General features: G+C 42.2%; 1 protein-coding gene across 3 annotated transcripts; it reads left to right on the forward strand.

The window, feature by feature from the left end:
• The first annotated feature begins 3,245 nt into the window (after positions 1-3,245).
• On the forward strand, positions 3,246-11,457 carry RBM7 (RNA binding motif protein 7). 3 transcript variants are annotated; one of them, XM_050921838.1, is made up of 5 exons: positions 3,254-3,428; positions 5,347-5,509; positions 7,983-8,085; positions 8,967-9,066; positions 9,990-11,457. In XM_050921838.1, exons 1-5 carry the CDS (start codon positions 3,333-3,335, stop codon positions 10,428-10,430), a joined length of 903 nt encoding a protein of 300 aa, XP_050777795.1. In that variant the 5' UTR covers positions 3,254-3,332; the 3' UTR covers positions 10,431-11,457. The 3 variants fall into 3 exon arrangements, with proteins under 3 accessions (XP_050777796.1, XP_050777795.1, XP_050777794.1); XM_050921837.1 differs by having other exon boundaries at positions 3,256-3,428; positions 8,964-9,066; XM_050921839.1 differs by lacking the exon at positions 5,347-5,509 and having other exon boundaries at positions 3,246-3,428; positions 8,964-9,066.
• The last annotated feature ends 7,738 nt before the right edge of the window (positions 11,458-19,195 follow it).

Below are 19,195 nucleotides of genomic sequence, written 5' to 3' on the forward strand. Positions count from 1 at the left end.
TAAGTTAATAAAAGTGGCTGTTAAAAAACAAGCAAGTAATTTAAAAAAAAATAAAAAGTTAACTCTGTAGTTGCTAAAAAAAACAGCAGTTAAACTTTGTAAAAATGCTAATAAAAAAGTTCTTGGTGTCTTTAAAATGTTTGTAAATAAATTAAGGCAAAAAAATTGTTAATTGCAATTATTTAAAATTTAATTAAATTAGCTAAAAAATGTATATAGTGCTATGTAATTAAAATTTTATTAGGCTGTAAGGGCACTATAAGTAATAATGTTTTCTTTCAGTGTTTAAAAGCAAAAGTTAAAAGTAAAAAGCAAGCCAAAAAGCATCTGTATTCATGCAAATTATCTAACTAATAAGGTAAAAGCCACTAAAACCTGGGCTGCCTATAAAACACATAAAATATAATATAATTCCTCCGTTTTTCCTAAAATCAACAAGGGTATTTGTCTATTTTAAGCAATAATTGTCTGCCCAAAGGGGGTAAACCTCTGTTTTTTTGTCTTTCAAATAATCAAAAAAAAACTAATGCCAGCTAAACAGCATTCAACGTACCATGCATTTACTGGCACAATAAAAATTATGTTTTGTGTTCTATGTTCTGTCTTGTGGTGTTTGTCCTGTGGCCAAAATTTTTGTGTTTAATATTTTTATAAAATAATCTAGTTTAAAATCAAACCTTGCTGGTGTTGCCTGTCTCTCTCGCGGTCAAACAACAAACTTTGCCGTCTGGGTTAAAGTCCCTAACACAAGATAAAGACTTAAAAAAGAGGAGGGGAGCAGGAAACCTCAGAAAGTTATATTTGAAATGGCAGCACTTGCTTATTTTTTTGTATGGGGCAACTTTGCATCTGTCTTTTCATAATGATGGGCTGAAAAACAAGACATGCAAGGCTATTTTTAAAAAATGTTTAAATAATCACACTAGTTTCCAGTAAACTTCAGGCATGGATCACAGGCTGAATTTCACAGCAGTTTCTGTGTACAGCAATCTAGTAATACTCTCAGCAGAAGTTTGGTGGTGAATCTGTCCTTAACTATTTTGGAGAAACCATGATTATAAAGCCCCCTAGTGTTGTGAAAACTTTTAACACTAGAAAGAGACAAGCGTTTACAAAACTACCTTAGGGCTTGACTAAAGTGGAGAAATTTAAACTGCTGTAACTACAGACATCCTGTGTTACACCATTGTAGTATATCTATGAGGGCTGCATCCCTGAAGGTGCATGAATGTATCACCACTGGGGGGGAAGGAGGGGGGAAGACAAAAAACCTCAACCTTCACAGCCAGGGCATTAAGATTTTGTACAACCCAGCACCATAGTATCTAGGCACTGGAAAGCTTTTTTGGGTATGTGTGTGCATGATCAGTTTCTACCAGAACTGGTTTTCCCATGATTCATAGATTCTAGGACTGGAAGGGACCTTGAGAGGTCATCGAGTCCAGTCCCCTACCCTCATGGCAGGATCAAATACAGTCTAGAACATCCCGGATAGGCATTTATCTAATCTACTCTTAAATATCTCCAGAGATGGAGATTCCACGACCTCCCTAGGCAATTTATTCCAGTGTTTAACCACCCTGACAGTTAGGAACTTTTTCCTAATGTCCAACCTCAACCTCTCTTGCTGCTATTTAAGCCCATTTCTTCTTGTTCTATCCTTAGAGCCTAAGGTGAACAAGTTTTCTCGCTCCTCCTTATGACACCCTTTTAGATACTTGAACATTGCTATCAAGTCCCCTCTCAGTCTTCTCTTTTCCAAACTAAACAAACCCAGTTCTTCCAGCCTTCCTTCATAGATCATGTTCTCTAGATCTTTAATCATTCTTGTTGATTAAATGATGCTCCTATCAGTTCCTGCAGAATCTTAACTTTCCTATAAATAAGAAAATACGCAAAATTACCCGTTGCCAGAATCTCCTGGAACACCTTGTCTGATCTTTGCTTCTAGATTGTATGCCCCTGGGGGCAGCAGCCATGTTTTCATTTCTACCCTGTGTACTGTACTTCACTTTGACTGATTAACATCCTTCTGCAGGCCTCAATGCCTGGCTGTGTCCCTGAGTCTGCAGGGAATCAGCCTGTTGCCTTCTTTTGTGTCATATGGTTATGGGTGGTCCTCACTTTTATTCTGTCCCTTCCTTCTTCCCAGAGCTAGGCATTTCCCCCTCCACTCCCCAGAACTGAGCAACTGAATTAAATTCAGTGAGACTTCAGCTGTACCTCTTACCACTGTGCAAGAGAAAGTCACACCCCCTCAGGTATCTGTCAGAGGTGGGTATCGCCCACTCAGAATAGGATTACATATTGAGTTTGGGGGACAAGTTTCTCTGCCCATTTGTTTTTACTGTCCATTCTGGATCAGCTAGCAGATTGTTACATAACAGAATGCCATCTTTCAAGGTAAGGCACAGATTTTTTTTGTATGCTAAACCTTGGGATTCCTGATAGTCTGTGATAGCATTTTTCTTACATTTTTTCATATTCGGTGTTATTGGGCATAATACATTGTGTCACACCCCTCAGTTATCCATGTGGTTAGTTTCTTGCAAAACAAATGTCCCTTGCAGCTGCTGGGAAACATTCACTCTCTCTCAACAACATGGCACATACTAGGACTTGTGCTTTCTACAGCCTTTCCTTTCCCCCATATGTTTAAACAGCACATCCCAGGCACACAAATTGTAAAAGTCCAAAGTGATCCTCTAGGCTGAGCTCCTGCTAAGCAAGTCACCCACTGAGTCCTGTGCCATTTTACAGTGTTGCCAACTCTCACAATACTTGGTGTTTCTCTGGAAGCCCCAGCTTCTGGAGTCACATGATCATGTGAGACTTAACAAAAAACAGGTTTCTAAGCCCTGCCAGTTGAGGGGAAACGCTTGAACTATGACCGAAAGACTCAACATCTGCAAGGCAAAGAAAGCCACCCCCCATTCACCACGGTACTTTTGAAATTTCATTATTTTTAAAGTCAGCCTCATGATATTTTTGCATGACTATGCCTAGCAGACAGTGCAGCTGCAGCTCACTTCCTAGTCCCCCTCTTCCCTCTCCCGCCTTAGCAGCAGCCACTCCCCCAACAGTACTCCTACCCCTCCACCTCCTCCCAAGGCAACCCGAACAAAGACAGTTAAGCAACGGAACACGTAGCTTTTATACCCTTCCTCCTAAGGCTGCGCATGCGCAGAGCGGCGATTCTCCCCCCATGCTCTTCCCACCGTAAAGCTCTCGCCTCGGCGAGCGCGCGACGAGCGACATCTCGCCCTCAAACGGCTGCGCCTGCGCAATGCACGCCCGGCGCCTGCGCAGTAAGTCGGGGCCCGTGTGTGGAGATGGGCGCAGCGGCGGCCGAGGCCAACCGGACCCTGTTCGTGGGGAACCTGGACCCCCGCGTGACCGAGGAGCTGATCTTCGAACTCTTCCACCAGGTAGCGGCTGCCGCGCTCTCCTGGGGGCGGGGTCTGAGAAGGCGGGAAGAGACTGGGGCTGTTCCCGGCAGCAGCCTCCCCCCCCCGCCCCCACCCGGGCGCGCGCTGCCAGTGGTGTCAGCCCCGCCCCCATGGCAGGCTCCGCCCGCGGGCCGGGCCGCACGGGGTGGGCGAGCCTAGGGTGACCGCACAGCGAGTGTGAAACGGGGGGAGGGGTAATGGGAGCCTATGTAAGAGAGACCCCCAAAGCGGGACTGTGGTCACCCTGGGAGCCCCCCACGGCCCGGGCGCGGGGAGGGGGCCGCACACGCCGTTCCCCCGGGGCAGCCCGGCTGAGGGGTCTGCCTTGCGCGCCACGCCCTGCTCTAGGGCGGGTGTGTGAGCCGCCACCCTGCGCTGTATAACCGGGAGCCGGGGCCCGCTGCCCTGCTACCACGTCCACACTGCAGGGTCCCGCCCGGGGCCTGAGGCCCTGAGCTGCAGCCACCCCGCCCGCTGTCACAGCAGGACTTGGGTGCCCACCCAGGGCCCTTGAATGCCTGCTGGCTTCAGTCAGATTGACTTGGACCAAGAGGGGGGTCCTCAGCTCAAACCTGACTCCGAGTTTGGGCTTAGGTGTGCTGTGTAGACAGACTCAGGTTTTAAAGCAGAAGCACCCATTTTGATTATCTAGCTCACTGAGTCTCAAACGTCATTGCACAAAAATTACTACACAACCCCAGGAGCTGGGATCAAAGCCTCCGCCCACCTGAGCACCACCGCCCGGGTGGAGGGGCTAAAGCTCAAGCCTCACCACCCCATGCAGCAGGTGGGAAGCAAAGCTGAAGCCCAGGACTTCAGCCCCAGGCAGGGGCCTTGTAACGTGAGCCCCACTGCCCAGGCCTGACGCCCTTGGCTTTGGTCCTAGGCCCCCGGAAGTCCAACACCAGCCCTGGCGACTCCATTAAAACAGGCTTATGACGCACTTTGGTGTTGTGACCGACACTTTAAGAACCCTGTCTAATTTGCCCTCCTGCAAAAGGCAGATCAGAGAATTTTGCACATCAAATCCTGCATCAGCACTGTTAAACTCTTACAATTTTGTTCCCAAGCTCATGATAGTGTGTGGTTTTGTGAAGGCACAACTGCTGAAGTAGATTGAATAATAATACCACCTAGTTATTAAGCACTTTATATTAGCAGACCTCAAAGCACTTCACCACACTGTTATATATTGTCCACAATACTCTGAGGTGGAGGAATATTCTCATTTTTATAGGCGGAGTACCGAGGCACAGAGAGGCCACATGAATTAACCAATATCATACAGGAAGTCACCAGTCTTGAACTCCAGTCCCCCAAGTATTAGGATAGGCCAGTGCCTCACCCCTGAACCATCAACTAACACTTGAAAAAAATCATAATTGTGAAGGAAAGCTTGAAATGTGACCTAGTGGTGACCAAAAGGCTCAAACCAGGAAACACAGAAACCAAAAGTTATTATTGTTAGATGTCATGATTTTTAAACCAATGTCACTATTTTGATTGCTTGTGGCTGACAGTATTGATCGAGCCTCTTCCTTGGTGTCTTTCTAATTTGAGATAGTCTTACCCTTCTATTGCAGTACGCGTTTTGTTCTTAGAGTGGGATAGGTAGCTTGCATAACTACAACTGCTTCATCTCTTTGTATTGTAGTGCCTACAGGACATTATCTCGACATTGTATGCATGCATAATAAAAAGATACACCTTGCCCCAAACAGCTTCTCTTAAATACAGATGCATGTAACCTCTCTCTGCAGAATTGGTATGTGTGTGGTGTTCTTTGTGTGCTTGCTTATGAGTTTCTTGATTTCCTTTTTTCCATTTCTTTGTAAGAGTAAAACTCTTCTGAACTTGCTCCATTTTTATTTAACATTTTTTGTTTCTTGATTTGCAGGCAGGTCCAGTAATTAAAGTTAAAATACCTAAGGATAGAGATGGTAAACCAAAGCAATTTGCATTTGTGAATTTCAAACACGAAGAATCTGTTCCTTATGGAATGAGTCTGCTTAATGGGATCAAACTTTTTGGAAGGCCCATCAAAATTCAGTTCCGATCAGGTATCCATGAAATAAACATTTAAACAAGCTAGTTGTTTTAGGCAAAGTGGAGTTATCTTTTTCCCCCTTCACAAAAAGTGACTATTTATATTTAATATTTGTAGATAAAAAGGATATTCATTGCAGGATATCAAATTGTCATTCACTTTTCTAATGGTTGGTGTATTTGTGAAATGAAGGTGTCAGAACAGATGGTACACTAGCCTTTCCTTATTATTATTAACTTCTCCTGCAGCAAGAGACTTGTCTGTCAGTTCTGCCTGAACATAAGTTGCTTTTTTTTGGTGTGTTAACTTTGATTTCAGGTTTTGTTTTTTACACTGCAAATATTGTGTGAATGGTGACTATAGTAATCTTAATAATTGATTACATCTATGTATTTAGAGAACTTCTACATTTTCTCAAGGCTGTTCAAATTCAGAGTATGGGGGGGGGAGAGCTTCTGATGTAGCTGACTATATACCCAAAGTTGTCTTAGTAGCATTGAAACAGCAGAAATGCTTCAGACTCAAATGATGGGATTTGTTTTTCACAGAAGTCCTAGTCTCTCACCTCAGTTTTGATTATTGACCAAGCAGTGAGGTCTTGTATTAGTGTACAGGGAGTAAAAAGGTTTGCCAGAGAGGAAGATACAGAGGGTGCAACTTATTGAAGATATTTTGGAAATGGATAGGATGGCAAATGAAGATCTCTGAAGTAGGGATAAATTGCTGCTATCGAACAAATTCAAGAGCGTTGGAATTTGCATGTTCAGAAAGAGGGGAATCTTTTTGTTTCTAGTTTTTTTTTTTTTTTCACCTGTGATGCTGAATGAGGTTTGAAGAGGCGCAGTCATGAGGTTGTGTAATGTTCTAGAAGCAACAGTATAGAGTCTAAGTGAATGCCTGGGTTTGCCAGTGGGACTGACTGTCATGCCTGAAAAGAGGAAGGAAATAAATATTGGAATTCTTGGTTAAGAGTCCTCAAAAAGTGGTGGTAATCCTTTAGATCAGTGATGCCTACCCTTATTACACAGGAGGCCCACATAAACCCAACTTTGTGTGGGTCAAACAGAATCTACATATTTTAATAAGATTTAAAGTCACCTATATTGATTTATATTTTAAGTTCAGCATGTTTTGTATGTATTTAGATAGACAATACTGTACACAGAAAACCTTTTAACACACTTGTGCAAACCAAAATGATGCAAGCATGACAAAATGCTAATAAATTGGCTGTTAGCGTATTGTGTTGAAGCAGGATACAAGCCTTATGGAATGCCTTGGTGGTCCATGTACGGCCTGTGGGCAACAGAATTCATTAACTTTATTTTCTTGGGTTTCGTGCAAAAGGTTTATAAATGTAGTACCAGATAAGTGGGGTCAGTAAACAATTAAATATATTCATGCCTATTACATAGGTGAAAGAATGGAGTTCAGTGAATGCACAGGTTAGACATTTGGAGTGTAATGCAGTATAACTGGAGTCAGAAGCAAAGCTCAGATTATTATTACATTATGGTAGTATCTAGTGGCTGCAACTAAGATTACTGCCCTATTGTGCTTAGTGTGGTATAGCATAAGAGAAGATCCCTGCCTTGATGAGTCCAGTTGCTTTCAAGAGGTGAGGCTCAAACCATTAGTGAAAGAAGTTGCCTTTAGAAACATAAGCTTTCCTACAATGTAAGGAGAGCTCACTCTTCAGGTTTACTGCTATATGTTTAGATTATCTATTTTATAGCTCCAGGAGATACTCTAAACTAGTGGCTCTGAACCTTTCCAGACTACTGTACCCCTTTCAAGAGTCTGATTTGTCTTGTGTAACCCCCAAGTTTCACCTGACAAACTTAACAAAATGACATAAAAATACAAAAAAGTGTCACAGCTTGCTATTACTGAAAAATGGCTTACTTTCTCATTTTTACTATATAAATTATAAAATCAATTGAAATATAAATATTATATTTAAATTTCAGTGTATAATACTTAGAGCAGTATAAACAAATCATGGTCTATTAAATTTTAGTTTGTACTGGCTTCACTAGCGCTTTTTATGTAGCCTGCTGTAAAACAAGGTAAATATTGAGATGAGTTGATGTACCCCCTGGAAGACCTCTGAGTACCCCCAGGGTACATGAACCCCTGGTTGAGGACTGCTGCTCTAAACTCCTCATAGCTTTAGTTTTAGGTATTTTTTTTAAACAAATTACTGTTACTGGCATGTTAGTAGCAGTTGCATCTGATTGCAGTTAAACTAGGTTTACTAGCAAGAATGTTGCAAGTTGATTGCATCTTTACCATTGGGTATTAAAACAGTTGCAACACCCTGTTTTGTAAACCTGAGTGTGTGACTTGGCAGTTCACTGTTGAAACTCCAAAGCTAATTAAGCAGTGCAAAAGTGTTTCCATCATCTTCTAACAGGTGTTCACTTCTTATCCAAACTTCCATTCATTCTTTAGGTTGTCTTATAAAAATGTTTGTTTTAATTCAGGGAGTAGTCATGCATCTCAAGATGGCAATTCATCTTATTCCCAGCATGGAACTGCTAATACAAGTCCTTCCAGCACACCACATTCAACACCAAATTCCAACAGGTAAATACTTCTGTCCTACCTCCCAGCAAGTGCTTATCAAATATATACTTTAGTCATTTAATATAGGGTGACTTTCCTGTAGGTGCTGTCCTGCTTCTGGGCAGAGTAGCAGCTGTACCTTCTTTCGAGTGTGAGGCCCTCTTCCTATTCAGAGCACAGTTGTATCTCTTGGGGCAACAAAATAAAAATTAGGAACTTACTGTGAGGAAAAGTTTGTTCTTTTTTTTTTAAGAAAAAAAGTCTGAAAAAGGTATGCCTAATGTGAAACACTACTTTTCTAAAGCTTTCCGTTTTATGTGCTCTAGTGAGCTGTGTTCTTTTGGGAAAAGTCTAGGGAAATTTTGTAGCTGCTTAGGGCAGGGCTACACGACTGTGTAAGTCTAACTAACGGATGTCACTCAGGGGGTGTGGAAAAAGGCCCCTATGCTCCCTCAGCAATTCAAGTTTTGTGCTGTCCACACCTGTCCTATGTTGATGGAAGATGCTCTCCCATGGCTAGCTTCCGCTTCTCGCCATGGTGGAGTAATTATGCCAATGGGAGAATGCTAAAGGTATGCTGTTACCTTCATGGCTAGTCCCTTCTGAGAAAAGCTAAAAGCAGTTTCCTGCCTCAAAGTATACTTGCCAATTCTTGTGGTCTGAGTCACTTCCTTGTTTAAGAAAGTTTTTCCATTGCTGTGTGAAAGACCCACACAGAAAAAGGGAAATAAGTGGGCAAAGGGCTGTCAGATGCACACTATAAGCAAGCCCTTAAACAGAGTTACAGCACTACTTGGTTTAAAAAAAAAGAAAAAAACTGATTAGGCTGCTGATGCCCCTTTAACTTGCACAATGATGGTATGAAACACTAAAGACTAAAATTCCTAATCTTTCTTCAGCAGATATGATAGGAGCACAGATAACACCTTAGCAACAGGATTCACATCCGTGCAGATGCTCCAAAGGTCTTTCTCATCTCCTGATAACCTTCAGAGACAAGTGGTATGCTGTTAAATTAATAGAAACAGAAAATCTAAAGCTAGTGGCCACAAGCAGTAGGTGGATAACACATGAAAGAACTCTCTCCTTTTAATTTTAAGTACTTTTTACTGAGGGATACTTATTTAACAGATACTGATTCACAGGAATGTGTTTATGGAGTGTTGAAAGTACAATTGCAGTAGGCTTACAGTTCCTGCCACTAAAGTGTTTAGTACCTGGAAACTCTTTGAACCAAAGAGTAACTATAGATAAAGCAATCAGTGTACATTTCTAAACTTATTCTGTGAACCTGCATCCGGTCCTTCTGTTGTTAATAAGTATTCACATCAAAGCTTTTCAGTTGCGGAGCATATATTGTTCCACAAAGGACAACTTTTAGCATCCATGTGAATAGAACCATCAGCTTGGGTTTCTTTCATGCTGCTTGAGTGTAAACTTCTGAAAACAAATGCTCACTAGCCAAAAATAGGTCTGTATGTTACATATTTTCTTTTTGTCTCCTGTGGGTCATCTGTTTCTTAGCTCAGTGTAATCACTTCAACCAAAACTACAGCTCAAAGAAGTTAAATGCTCTTGCTTTTTTATTATGCTGAATTTTATTTAGTATATCATTTAGAAGAGAGGAGTTAAGCGGGTCTGATTCATTAGAGGGCTGAAAATTCTGTATTAATTAAGTCTCCAGTAGAGAGAGTGTGGCTGCCATGAATGCTGATGCACATAGTGCATGGTATTCCCCCTGTCTTTACTATTTAGGTAATGCAGAACTCCTAGCACTTTAAGCATTTAAAAAACTGTCCTAAGTCTTGCACCATGGAGTGCTAAGCTGTTCCATCAGTCATCCAGTCTCAGCAGAGCCAAATGCTGATTCAGTATCCATCAACTCTGCTACAATTCTTTCTTGATTAGCCTTTTTTCCCCCCTAGATGAATAGTGGTACATGGCAGCAGTCACAATACAGTGGAAAGTATGGTTCTCCGCATTCAGATCAGTCCACTTATACCTCACCGGGGCAGCACCAGAGTCATTCATTTAATCAGTCTTCAGGCTCACAAATGCAGCGTCGTCCAGATGGATCATCAGCACAGCGCAAGAACAGGCTCAACTCCCATCCTTATCATATGGACAGCAGACATTTTAACCGCGAGCAGCGTTTTGCAGACTATGGATCTGATCATCATTACAGGGGGAACAGAGATGAGTACAGCTATGAAGACAGGAGTCCTCATGATCCTGGATCTGATCACTACTCCAGAGGGAACAGGGATGAGTACTGCTATGAAGACAGGAGCCATGATGGCTGGAGCCAGGACTATAACAGAAGAGAGAACTACAGAGATGGCAAATGGCGTCCATCCCGGCATTAGCCAGTATTAAAAGTGGGCTCTAAAGAACTTATGGGCTCTGTCCTTCAGGTCTCAAATTGATTTTAAAACAGTGTATAGAGTAACATCATAAGTTACCTTTTAAAAATTTGTAAAGTCACCTCCATTACCTTTTTTAAAAGAAAAAAGCAGCTTCATTTTTGTTGTATTAACCTTTAACCTCAGGGTTTTATGTAGAGAAATGTGCCACAACTTTTTTAAAAAAAATCATTGTAGTTTGAGGTAGGTGAAGTTGTACAGCTTGGTTGTATTAAAGAAAATTTGTATTTTTTTTTAGTGTAATAAAAAAAAGTTTCTGCAACAGTCCTGGTGGTAATCCCATTAAACAATTTCCTTGTGGTATGATTACATCTGACAGTTTAAATACTGAAGACACTGTTTTCATACTGAATTAAATGTTGCTTTTGAAAATGTATTGAAGAATAGTATTTAATGTAATTGCCCTGTAAAATCTGTGGATAAAACAATATCAGTGTTCCAAGTTCTTGTATTTAAGGACTTCTCAATTTGTTCTCCTTTGTTCCAATCTTGGGCCTTTTGATTTTAATATTTGTTCTAAAATTATGTGCAGTAGCCTAATGTATTGAAGAAATTATGTTTATGTAACTAAAACCACTCAGGAACTGATTGCATCCTTTTGAAGTATGTTGTCTATATTTTAGAAAAGAATCTGAACTTAGGCTGTACCTCGATGTAAAGAATTTTTGTTTAATGCATAGGAGAAACAGGGATGCCTATTTTATAATTATTTTTAGATGTATGCCCCTAATTTTTATGCAATACTAACTTTTAAATCAGTTACTGAAAAATTGTGGTCTGAGTTACGGTATACAGAAGTAATAAAGATTGATTTTTCTTTCAGATTAGTAACCAAGAGGCTGTTAGTGTGACAGAATTCCACATGCATTGAAATCTTGTTTAAATAACTGAACTCTATTCACGTGCCCAGATCACCTTTTAATATATACATTCCTATGTTTCAGTATAGTAATAAATTTTTATAAACGCATATTCAGTGACGTTTCAAAGGATTATTGAGCAGTAAACTCTACAGTAAGCTGTTTCTCTCCAGCTTGCATCTTAGTGTCTCTGCTACATAGCTAGTGATTATCAAACTTATGGTTGAGTGAGAATTGAGCGGTAATTAGAAATACAGAACCAACTAGAGGACTTACGGAGGTGTCCAATTCTTTCAGACTTTTGATTTAATGTCTTTTACATAAGAAACATTAAGTCACAGTGACTTGCTCAAAACCAAACTGGTCCGAATAAGGAAAACAGAATAGCCAGTATTCTCAGTATTGTCAAGAGGAATGACTATGCTCAATGTTTTCCTGAAAGATTTAAAGAACAGATATCACGAAAGACCCCATCCTTATTTAAAAACCTGGTGATGGATGACAAGTTGCAGTACTGAGACATAAAGACTAAACTCTAGATTTTAATAGTTCAAATCTACTTGGCCTATATAAAATCTATTAGTTGCTTGTCTCCTAGTCTTTGCATGTTCTCATGTATTGTAATGGTCAGGCTCCATAATTATTTAAAAAAACTTAAATGAAACATGTTCATAAAGTTTCATTTCAGATCAAACTGATCTGCATGTTTGAGAACTTGTACTATTGTGTGACTAAAGAGGATTTCAATTTAATATCAGACTCCATTTTTTACTAGCACAAAAATCCATCCAACTACAATAGTAAAATATTACCATCAGTTATGGAAGGTGCAAATGATATGAAGAGAACTAACTATAATGCTGGGAAGCTCTTAGAACATTTTCTGTTATGTATGTGTGATGGTCTATGCCCCTAGGGTCAGGGCAGTGCAGCCTAGCAGCCAAAGTTGAATGGAGCTGCCCTTGGGGTTCAGAGCAATATGGCCTAGCCACCAGAATTCAATGAGGGTGGGGCACCTACCAAGGCGTGTGGCTGTCCCTGTAGGGGGACCCAAGCCCACCCAACTCCACTGGGCCCTAAGACTGTCATAGCACCTTTCCAAGAACTAAGAAGGGGCATTCTACCAAAAAAATGAGGTTTCCCAGGTGGAAGGTACCACTCCGTTACCCTCTCTGGGTCACTTCCTACCAGTGCCTGCGTTGGGGTCTCCTATAAGACTTCAGATGCACCATGGTCAGTTGGGCTGGTTGCCTCCTGTGGCTCCTCTAGCCAGCTGGGTTCAAGAGGGCAAGGGGAGGCTCTGATTCCTGGCATCATTAGGGGCTGGGGCGGGCCCGCCACAGTCACTTCCCAGCAAGGTCCTTCTTCTGTGACCTCTAACCCAGAATGAGCTGGGCTTCCTCCCTTTATACTACTATAGCATTTGGAGCATGCCCAGTCCTGCTGAGGAGGCGGGACTTCACCCTGTCTGGGCTAGTGCAGGGTAAGCAGACCCCATCCCCCACCCTCCCCCTTAAAAAGGACCTCCAAGTCTGGGCTATCTCCTCTTCCTCCCCTCCCTCTCTAGAAAAAAAAATCAGTGTTAGCTTGGGTCTTATCTGATGAAATATGCAGAAGTTGTAAGATTGGAGTGAGAGGTACCAGCGCATAATCCAGGGGTTCATGTCCTTCATGTTGTGTATCCACCTGAGGGGGGCACGGTCCGTGATCAATTTGAAGGTGTTCCCCAGCAGATAATAGCACAGGGCATCAATAGCCCATTACACGGCCACGGCCTCTTTCTCTACTATTGAGTAATGTTCCCAAGGAAATAATTTGCTACTCAGGTACAGTACTGGGTGTTCTTCCCCCTCCAGCTCATGGGAGAGTATGGCCTCTAAGCCCACCTTTGAGATGTGTGGAATATGAACTCCTTTGTAAAGTCAGGGTGTCACAGGACTGGTTCCTGTGTGAGTTGCTCTTTGAAGGCCTCGTTGCACTGGTCAGACCACTGCACCTGTCACGGCTGAGAGTTCATCAGGTCAGAAAGAGGGCGGGCGATGGTTGCAAAGTCTGAAATGAAATGGCGATAGTACCCAACCAGTCCCAAAAATGGCGTACTTGTTTCTTTGTCTTAGGTGTGGGTGTAGCCATAAAGGCTTGTACCTTTTGATTAGGGGGTGCAATTTCCTTCCCCCTACAACATACCCGAGGTATGTTACCTCTTCCTGCTTGATGGCACTTCGCCAGTTTGGCTATGAGGCCAGCTGTTCTAAGGTGGGCCAGTGAGGTGTTGTAGGTGGTCCTCCCAGTTACTACTGTAGACTACAATGTCGTCTATATAAGCTGCTGCATACTGATCGTGAGGCAGCAAGATCTTCTTCATCAGCTGCTGAAAAGTAGCTGTGGCTCTATGTAGCCCGAATGGCATGGTTACAAAGTGGAAGAGGCGGAAAGGCCATCTTTTTCCCCCGGGAGTTTGGTGTTAGGGGGATTTGCCAATACCCTGTGGTTAAATCTAGGGTTGACAAATACGTCGCTCCCCCGAGTCGTTCTATGAGCTCTTTTACAGAGGGCATTGGGTACGCCTCAAACTGGGAGATAGCGTTGACCTTGGAATTGAGTGATCCCATCGGGTTTTGGGACCAGAATGATTAGGCTTTGCCATTCATTCATGACTCCTAGAGCATCCCCATCTCAAGCATTGTATCCAGTTCCTGTCGTACTGGGGCCTACATCTTCAGGGGCAGTGGTATGTGGTCATCCCTCACTCTCTGACTGGGTGTTGTCAGAATGTGATGATGCATAAGGTTGGTTCATCCCAGGCAGGTTGATAGAACGTTGGTGAAGTCCCTTATGAGCGGCTGTATTTGCTCCTGCTGTGCCTGGATGAGTCCTGCCCCAAGCGCAGCCCACCTTGGATCTGGGTGTTTGTTTGCTAGGGGTCCAAGTTCTGGGTCCAGGGGTGACAGGGTGATGAACAAGGCCTCTCTTGCTTTCCAGGCCTTCAGAAGATTCACATGATACATATGGGTATCCCTCCATCATCCAGTCAGCCGGATCTCATAATCTACTGGCCTGAGCGGCCGAGTCACCTCGTAAGGCCCCTGCCATTTGACCAGGAGCTTTGACTCTGCAGAGGGCAATAAGAGCTACACTCGATCCCCCGTTCTTGTGTCTTTTGGGCCTGCATCAGATTCTCTCGAGTGAAAGCACCCAGGGCTCAGAGCCGCTATCAGAGGTGTAACACATACTGGGTGGTTCCGAGTACTTGTGTCTCCTGCTCTTCCTAGTCTTCCCTCAGGAGGTCCAGGATTCCTCTGGGTTGTCTGCCATACAAGAGTTCAAAAGGGCAAGACCCCAGTCGATGCTTGGGGCACTTCCCTTATAGCGAACAGCAGGGCTGGCAACAGTGCATCCCAATGGTTGGGTTCCTCCTCCACGAATTTCCGCAACATGGACTTCAGGGTACCATTAAAGCGCTCCACTAGACGTCTGTCTGTGGGTGGTAAACTGACTTCTGGAGTGTCCATATATTCAGTAGGTGGCTCCAGGGGCCACTGGGCAGCTGTAGCAACCCACTCAGAAGTGACCAGGAAGGCCTTGGGGTTGCCCATTGGCCCCATTTTAGTGAGGCATATCAGCAGCCTCTCCAGCGTCTCTCCAGATCCCACCCCTATGCGTGTTGGGGCTGGGGCTCCTGGCGGGTGTAATACAGTTGCCGCTTGCTGGACCAGGCGTTCTTGTGCTTGTTGCTGGGCAGCCAGCTCATGAAAGAGTTGCTGCTGTTGTTCCAGATGCTGGGTCATCTGCAGCTGCTGCTGCTGGCTGGCCAGCTGCTGCATCATCTGAGCCTGCTGCTGTTGCTGTTGGCCACCTGCTCTTGCTGACTCTCCAGTATCCACTTTAGAAACTTCTTCGTATCCGTCTTGGGCGGCAGTGGGGCTCCCATCGTCTAGATTCCTTCCCCTGGACCTTTGAGCAGGTCCTGGTCGTTACCCACATTCTCTACCATGTATGACAGTCTATGCCCCTAAGGTCAGGGCAGTGCAGCCTAGTGGCCAGAGTCATTGGAGCCACCCTTGGGGTGCAGAGCAGCGTAGCTTAGTGGCTAGAGTTCAGTGGGGGTGGGGCACCCACCAAGGGATGTGGCTGCTTCTGTAACAGTAGCAATTTGCCACTAACTCAGTCGGGAGGGGTGGGGGTTGTCCCATGAGACTTCGGATTCTCCGTGGTCAGTTGGGCTGGCTGCCTTCTATAGCTCCTATGAAGTAAAGATGCAGGACTTGATACGTGATATGGTAGCTAACATTCACTGTATGATAATTGGAAGATTTAAAAAAAAAAAAAACACTTCTGGGAGAAGACTTTTGGAATAACAAATGGATGTCTTCCAAAGACTCCATCCTTAATTTTACAGCACTCAACCATTCTGGTTTGGCCTTTGGGAGTTAAAATTTTGTTGTTGTTTTTTTCTTAAATTGGAAGCTATACAGTAGATACTCAGCAAAGTTGACACTTTACTACCAAGTTTTATTACATCAATCAGAAAACCAATCCTGTGCAAACAGTAACTATTTGCTGTTACCTTTTCCCTAGCAGATATAAAATATAACACTCAAGTTTAAAAAAAAAAAACTTACTGATCCATTGAATTTAATAAAAACATGCAAAGAATGAAATATCAGGTATAATTTAACTCACCTTTTCCTTCTGTGTAGTGCTAGTTCTAGAAAGTTAAGCTGTTCACATACTGAGTTAGCATGGCCTGTTCTGCTCTCTGAATAAGTCAGGGGTCAGTAGCCTTTCAGAAGCGGTATGCCGGATCTTCATTCATTCACTCTAATTTAAGGTTTCGCATGCCAGTAAAACGTTCTAAAGTTTTTAGAAGGTCTCTTTCTAAAAGTCTATAATATAGAACTAAACTATTGTTATATGTAAAGTAAATAAGATTTTTAAAATGTTTAAGAAGCTTCATTTAACATTAAATTAAAATGCAGAGCTCCCCGGACCGGCGGCCATGACCCGGGCAGTGTGAGTGCCACTGAAAATCAGCTCGCGTGCTGCCTTTGGCACGCATGCCATAGGCTGCCTACCCCTGGAATAAGTTTTTGAGCATGTTTTTCAGAACAGGTGCAGTGAATTTAATTAGAAGCTGAATGAGCTGCAGGGAAGCCATAAAACCACATCTTGTTTACAAATTTTGGATATGAGCCTAACCATACAATTTGCCAGAAAATATCAATTCTTTTGTAAATAAGAAAGAAGTGATTGGTTTTAGCTGAGTAAATATAAGTGTGTTCATCCTGTCACAGTTTCAGAACACTCTTTTAAAAAAATTTGGTAGGAAAAATAAGAAGGGGAAGTTTGGCAACATGCAGGTGATTTTTTTTTCTCTGCTAGTTCACCAATTTCTTTGAAGCACACATCGTAATGGAAGTGTTGGGATAGCATCTGGGAAACTGATTGCTGAAAAAGTGCAGACTCCCTTATTTCTTGTAGCACTGAAAACTAGCATTTGTGATCCTTGTGCAGTATACATTCCGGAAAAGTATTTTTTTAAACTGGTGTAGATATAGCTAAATTTACTTTTCTTGCTTGGATAACAGTTTCAGTGTAAAAAATACATGATTTATTAAATTAACTTGTATTTTGTCTTAATGTTCTTTTTACTTAAAAATGCCAGCAGTAGTACCAGGCCATAAGATCCAGTGTTAAAATAGTCCTCATAAATTAGATTTTAATAGATGTGGTAATGTGACAATTTCATAACAAACACTCAGGGCCAGATTTTACTATGAAAAATATCTTAGAACACTACCTTTTCTATAATTTTTTTCACATTGCGCCTTCTGTTTCAGAATGAGATACATCAGGACTTGCAAGATCTGTGACTGCAACAGCAGAAAACTACCATATTAAAAACATATCCATAAGACAGCTTGGACATTTAGATATTGATTCTATAGGATGCTCATTGAAATTAGAAATGTAGAAATTAAAAATGTTGGTATTTCATGCATATATCCATGAACTGCTTGTACATCACCTGGATTTAAGCACCAAGTGTACTGAATAGGTGTTCTCATTTTAGAATGCCAGGACCATTAAATAGGGCCTGGGTTTTCTGTTTTCTGGGAAATTCTGCAATTTTGAGTTTGTTTTGAAACTTAACAAACCCAAACATTTTGATATCAAACATAAGACAGACCATACTGGGTCAGAACAAAGGTCCATCTAGCCCAGTATCCTGTCTTCCAACAGTGTCTAATGTCAGATGCCCCAGAGGGAATGAACAGAACAGGTAATCATCAAGTGATCCATCCTCAGCTTCTGGCAAAAAATTGTGTAATTGACTTTTTAAACTTTTAATGTTTATTTAAAAATGCATTTCCTGGAAAATTGTTTTGAAATAAATCAAATGAAGAATTACTGCTTCCTCTGGAATTAAAAAAATACAAACATTTCTAGTGGATGTAAGCTTTAAAAAGTTTATTTTTACAAAAAAGTGTGTTTTGGGACGAATTTGTTAGTAGTTTACTTTAACTTTGGGTTAAGATGTCTATTGACAAACAAGGCAGACAAATTCAGCACTTTCCTCTCTGGAAAGCACTGAGAACCTTGAGAGCAGCTTTCAGCAAACATCTAAGTTTTTAGTTTCAAGAAATCAGTAAAAGCACAAGTTCTTTAGAGACCACAATCCACCTACAGTTGTAGTGAAGTTGGAGAAACTGCCACAAGAAGCTGTTGGTTGGATTTACCAAACAGCGTTTAAACACATTTATGAGAAACGCACACATTTGTGTACCTAAGCTCCCCTTATCCAAAACAGCTTGAACATAACTTCCTGGTGCTGTGCTTGAAAACAAGATATATTTGCAATTAAGCACCAAATTACCAGCCATTGTTGGCGTATCGGTGAATTCATTTGTAAATTAAGGGTCATAGTACTGCTGTCAAAAAAAAAAAAATCCTGTGCCCATCACTACAGTGCCATGCTGTGATATTGCTTTGATGCAATGAGACAGCCCTAACCACCGGGGGGTGGGGCGGGGGAGGAGGGAGCTCTCTTTATTTAAAATAAAGCTTGCTTTTTCCATGGCGATATTTTACCTGATGGGAAATGCAAGCAGCACTATTTTTTTTTAAAATTGAACATCCTAACATGTGGCTCATACTTCACTCTGCCGCCTATGCTACAACCACAGTGCAGTAGTTTCTGCTTCCTAACTGGCTGCTTTAGGGCCTCAAGAACATTTCTGTGTGCTTCATGTGAGCAAACAAAGTTGGACTTGCACATGAAATTAAAAATGGTTAGGGAAGGTTCAATGATTTGACAATGGGGCACAGACCCTTTCTCCTCTTGATTCTTCATTTGAGTGCAGGTCAGGTTGGGAATGGCTTTCCCACCAGCTGTCACTGTCTAATGGCTCTTCCATAACCCCTACATGAAATGACTTGGTGGGTTTTGGTCCACTTTCTAGTGGACAAGTCTTCGCATAATAAAAAAACCATCCTCATTTGGCATTCTTGTTGGCAGCATCAGGAGAGTCTGAAGTCCCCACTCCTGGAGGTTGTTCCTACATGAAGGCTGATGCACATTTGCTGGGGGCAGTGCCTATACTGTACCCATCCTAGAGGCAGGGGAGTTTATTATCCAATTTCCAGCTTCAGCCAATTTGGCACTTTTCATGAGCATAAAATGCAAATTTGAGAATGAATAATTATTTTCCAGAGCAAATGGAAAGGAAATATGGGCCTGGGGATTAAGGGGCAAGTGTGATCACTTTGTTTCCTCCCACCTTTTGTCTGTCTTCCCTGTTTTGACTGTGACATCTTTGGGGCAGGAATCTTATATGTTTGCACAGT

This window comes from Gopherus flavomarginatus, chromosome 13, assembly GCF_025201925.1.
Source record: "Gopherus flavomarginatus isolate rGopFla2 chromosome 13, rGopFla2.mat.asm, whole genome shotgun sequence".
Taxonomy (NCBI): Eukaryota; Metazoa; Chordata; order Testudines; family Testudinidae; genus Gopherus; species Gopherus flavomarginatus.